The following is a 5,377-nucleotide window of genomic DNA, read 5'->3' as shown; positions in this document are numbered from 1 at the left end:
CGATTCCCTGCCGGGTCAATGTTTGCTTTAGTTACTCAGGGATCAGAACAATGTATATGATATGATTGAGTTTGCTCTGCCGCTTCTTATTGAACAAAATATCGGCAGTATTTTCCTACGTTTTTACGTGTGATGAAACCTGAACTTGCGAGGTTGATATGACATCGAAAACGTACGTATTGGGCAAGCGTGAGTCGTGACCTAAATCCTCCTTAGAGTTAATGATAATGATGGCCATTATTTAATTATACAAAGTTTAGTTACGTTACCGAACTGGGTACTGGCGGCCTCTCCGCAATGTTAACATCAAATACAATGCTCAAGGTGCCTTTTTGATTGTGGACTATGCATTTATATTCGGTAATGTCGTCGTCCGATCGCATGGTTAGTAATAAGGTGGACCGTAGACGATCTTCGCTTGTGAAAACCTGAAAAAGAAATAAAAATCTTGTATAGTTTGATTTCTTTAATTTTAGGCTTTTCGTCTCTGGAGCCATGGTAGCATAAGATTACATTTTTATATTATGGATTATTAAAAGGAACTTATTTAGAATTATTTTTTGGAAACCGCTAAAGTTCCTTTTATTCATATTAAAAATAAATGAACTGTCATCTTGAAAGAAGATTGCGAATTATGTAATAACCGCATTATACATTGGCAAAATCATCAGTTCTCATATTGATGGAGCCATAAAAATAAAAAGTGAAGTGAAGTATTAACAAAACTGGCTTTGCGGATTCATAGCCTGCATTATCAGATAAATATTATGTACAGATAAATTATTCATAGCTTAAGTTACAAGATGACTGGGTACCTACTATATATTGAGTTAAATTCATTCCCTCTGCTTCCATATATGGAACTTTTGAGTTTTAATTGTTCCACGTGGAATTGTGTACACGGAACTACTATTGGGAACTATTGGGAATAAACCATATTGACGTTTAATAAGTTATAAATTTGTTGTATACTAATTGCCTTACCCTGTCCACATCTTTGATTGGAGCTGCAAATTTCGTTTTTTTGTTTGTTTTGTACCACTCAAAAGTCGGCAACGGGTAGGCGATCACACGGCAAGTTATATTTTTTCTGCAAAAATGAAAATATTTTTGCTATTTTTAAGTGCAGCCAGATTAAAGAAGTCTGTGTAGGGTTAAACATATACGGCAATAAATTTAGTAGCAGTGGAGCCCCTTGTGAAAGAGTGCGTCTCAATACTACCTATTTGTTACTTTTTATTTTACCCCTTACCTATTTCTACTGCCAAGCAGTAGGTAATGTAGGCATTTCTGCGTCCTGATTTTGAAGGGTAAGGGGTGCTGGTGTAATTACAGGCAAATGGGACGTGTCGACATGTGCGGACGTGTCTCAGGTTGACGGACGCAGTGGCAGTAGGGACACACAGATCTTTGCGATCAAAAGCTCTGAGTGCCACTTTTTATCATAAAAAAGTGTGTTTTAAATGAGTGAGGGAAATTCGTTTATCTCCTCTAGGAGACAGTTGTGATATGATGATGACGTAAGTATTATTTTCTTGATTTTTTAACTTAACGTTATCAGGTGCTGCCCCTTGTTGAGCGCCAATTTTGATGAATATTGCCACCGAAAAATTAATTTCTGAACGGATGTAATTTCTATATTACTATAATTTTATTATCAAATCTCTTAAAAGGACTAGAAATTAATTATTAAGAGAAATTATACAATTCTTACTCTTCTTCCATAATAGCGTATACTTCATTGTATTTAACGAGATTATTTCCTGTGCTTATATCAGCTGCGGCCTCGGAGTCCTCTACATAAGGTATTGGTTTATCTGAAAATTGAAATGGCGCATACCTAAGTTTATTTAAAAAAAACATTTTATTTTAATCAAAATTATTTCGACAGACTGATTGCTCTAGTGAATAATAATAAGTATAAAATATTTCCCAGATACACAGTTTTCTTATATTCGATTGAATATATTTTAGTAGGATTTCTAGGTAATTTTTGATAAAATAAAATAATTATTCTGTTAAAGGATCTCATTCACTGACTCACTCATTAGGTCACAGGTAAATTGTGTGGTTTTAATAATTTGTAGATATTAATTAAAACATTTGACAACAAAGAAATTATAGAAATATATAGAGACTTTTTATATTTGTGTACTGTATTTGTAAACGAAATATTGTTAAGCAGATAAGTAGGCAAAAATCGTTATAATAAACACTTGTCACAGCGATATTAGAGCTACCAGTTTATTAGCTCTATAACTTTTATATATATAATAAAAAAGCCCGGACAAATATAAAAATCGGACTATTATTATTCAGCAAATTAAAAGTTTCAGTCAGTTGTATAGTGCCAGGTGAATATAAAGTCGAAAAAATTGTAAAACTTGATCTAATAAAATAAACCTAGTTATATAAGTACCCAAATTAATGACGTCAAAAGGTCGAGGATACTATTCAATAAAGGTTAACTTACGGTGTACAAACAGCCTAATGGTATTGTTGGTGTAATGTGACAGGGCCTTTTGTGTCACTTTGCACATGTACGCGCCGGTATCTTGAAAATCTACCTTCTTGATCTCAAGCGAAAAGGTGATATTGCCTCTTTTGTTCAACACGTACTTTGTAGGGTCCTCTGAAAATTCGAATACAATTTTCGTTAAGTTCAAGAAAATAAAGTAGGAATGAGAGCCGTGCATCCTATCGCACTGGTCTAATATGGTGATCAGCGATATTCAAAAAATATTTTAGTATTGTCGAATGGGAGAAACATATAACCCAAAAAAGGTGGGGTCTGAATAAGTTAGTATTTATATTTAAAAGAGCGGTGGTAGCCTAGTGGAAATAGGGTTTCCTGCTTCTCAATTGATAGGTCGACGGTTCGATTCATTGTAACCTACCTAGATCTAGGACCTAGGTATTAGGTACTTTAATTTCTAAGTTACATTTATGAGTGTTTAGTAACAATCTCTGGTTAACGGTAAAAAACATCGTGATGAAAGCCAAGCGGTAATGGGAGCATTAATGCGTTCCAGTTTTGAATTCCAGGATAAGGGTGCTGGTGAAATTACAGGCACATGGGACTTGTCAACTTATGTCTCAAGGTGATGGGCGCAGTGGCAGTGCCCCTCAGATCTTTGCGATTTAAAGCTCCGAGTGGCACAGCAACTGCTGTGGACAGGCATGTCGCTTACCACCAGGCGCACGACTTGTTCGTCCCGCCACATGGTATCATAAAAAAATATTTTGGTAGATGCACTTTTCTCTTTAATCATTAGTAAAAGTAAGTATGACGTACCTGGGAGTGGTACGTTGTCTTTGTACCAATGTACAACAGGTTCCGGATGACCGTATCCTTCACATTTTATTTTAGCAGTCTTGCTCTCGTCAATATTAATATCGCTTTGCGGCACATCCAACTTGAATTTTTCTGTTAAAAACATTATTAATGTTATGAAAATTTTCTCCCTAGATATTTATCAATTCCCGCTCACACGTTGTCGTCTCACGTGATAGTCTGCATCAAAGACTCAATGCTTTTGGCCTTCATTTTGTCTTTGACGGTAGGTAAGTATAGTGTTGGTGAATTACATGTGAGTGTGTTGGGAGCATGTGTGAGAGAAGTGTTTACTGAGAACACTAAAATACTTAGTACTACTTAATACTATTTTTTTTTGGGGGTATGTGTGAGAGGAGTGTTTACGAAGAACAGTTATTTGTAGTTAATTCTAAATAGTTAATACCAAATTTTATTTATGTTATTATAATATATATTTTTTGATAGATATAGATAAGCCAAGCGGTAATGTGAGCATTAATGTGTTCCAGTTTTGAGTTCCAGTGTAAGGGCGCTGGTGAAATTGATGGCACATGGGACTTCTCAACATATGTTTCAGGGTGACGGCCAAAGTGGCAGTGACTCTCAGGTCTTTGCGATTTAAAGTGACAGTGACAGAAGTGGCACTGCAATTGTTATGGATAAGCGTGTCGCTTACCATCAGACGCACGACTTGTTCGTCCCGTCACTTGGTATTATTAAAAAAAAGTTGTTTTGGATGCGAATACAAATGCATACTTACGTCCAACCACAATTTCTAGGCTTTGATTGAGATCTCCTGCCTTACAAGTCCATAAGCCACTGTCCTCATACGTAGGTGGGAAGAAATAGAGAACAAGAATTCTGCTGTTATTCGGCAACATCTTCAGTTCAGTATATACCCTTGAATTGTCTAGTCCATTTCGTTTTGCTTGCACTTCCTCTTCCTTAGGAGATACCCAAACAATTGGCACAGTCTGGAATAAGCAACGTGTATTCACTTTGAAAATAAGCTTCAATTTTTGTCTTAGTCACGTTAGGTATTTATGATTCAGCGATGGAACCGATTCGAAGAAAATCATTACCAACTGCTAATAAATTTTGCCGAGGTTACCGAGTCTAAGACAACGTAATATGGAAACAGAGCGATAGCGATTTGTAGAGTCATGTTACGTGTTAAGTTTGACCTTTTCAAAAGTCTTATAATGTATAAAACATGTCTAGTTACTTACGCCTCGGGTTGAATTTACTTTTAGGTACGAGGATTTCGAGTACTTTCCTAACAACTAAAAACTTACCTCGCTCATGCTCTGGGCTTTACAATAGAGAGCTCTTTTCACACCGACATCCAGTACCGATGTCCTCGTTAATATTTCTAACTTGGGTTCGTCTTCCTCGGCAAACCCTGTAAATAAAAATTAAAATATTTCAATATTGAAAGAATATAATGGAACAAGAATATAGGGATAAAATAATACAATAAAGAAACAAGTACCTATATAATAAAACCGACAAGTATTTTCTCATCTCGTGATTATTAGTGTCAGACAAATACAGCTAGAAGATAATGTAGTAGGTACAAGTCAACATCCGAAATATTTTTTTATTTATGATACCACGGACGTAATGAACAAGTTGCGCCTGTCCATAGCAGTTGTAGTACCACTCAGAGCTTTAAATTGTAATGAAAGATCTTTAAATGTAATGAAAGTAATGAAAGGTATTACTATTACGCCTATAACTCTGAGACTAAAGTTTAAAAATCCCATGTGTTTGTAATCTCACCAGCACTCTTACTTACCCTTCAAAACTGGAACGCAGTAATGCTCACATTACAACTTGGTGGCAGAAATAGGTAAGGTAAGCAGTACTTCCCTGGATGAAGTTTTTCACAAGGAGCTCTAGTGCTACTAATGTGTAATTATATATAGTTCTAACCAACACTATACGTACCACATAGTAGCAGTAGGGCTCCCTGTGAAAGAGTTCGTTCAGGGAAGTACTGCCCTGACCTTACGTAACCTTATCTATTTCCGCCGCCAAGCAGTAGTATTCCGGTTCTGA

At 35.9% G+C, this 5,377-nt stretch overlaps 1 protein-coding gene across 1 annotated transcript; it reads right to left on the bottom strand.

Annotated features, from left to right (window-relative positions):
- Positions 1-269: 269 nt before the first annotated feature.
- LOC113225773 (hemicentin-1-like) lies at positions 270-4,724 on the bottom strand (the record flags this gene model as incomplete). Its single annotated transcript, XM_026458183.1, has 7 exons — positions 4,612-4,724; positions 4,077-4,290; positions 3,296-3,427; positions 2,474-2,632; positions 1,715-1,817; positions 985-1,090; positions 270-428 (listed from the first exon to the last, which is right to left on the bottom strand). Coding segments are annotated over exons 1-7 (882 nt in total), but the record flags the coding sequence as incomplete, so codon positions are not given.
- Between the last annotated feature and the right edge of the window lie 653 nt (positions 4,725-5,377).

Source organism: Hyposmocoma kahamanoa, unplaced genomic scaffold (assembly GCF_003589595.1).
Source record: "Hyposmocoma kahamanoa isolate Upper Pololo Valley unplaced genomic scaffold, ASM358959v1 173310, whole genome shotgun sequence".
NCBI classification, from domain to species: Eukaryota; Metazoa; Arthropoda; class Insecta; order Lepidoptera; family Cosmopterigidae; genus Hyposmocoma; species Hyposmocoma kahamanoa.
The sequence above is the reverse complement of the archived record's forward strand: the minus strand, read 5'-3'. Positions and strand labels throughout refer to the sequence as shown.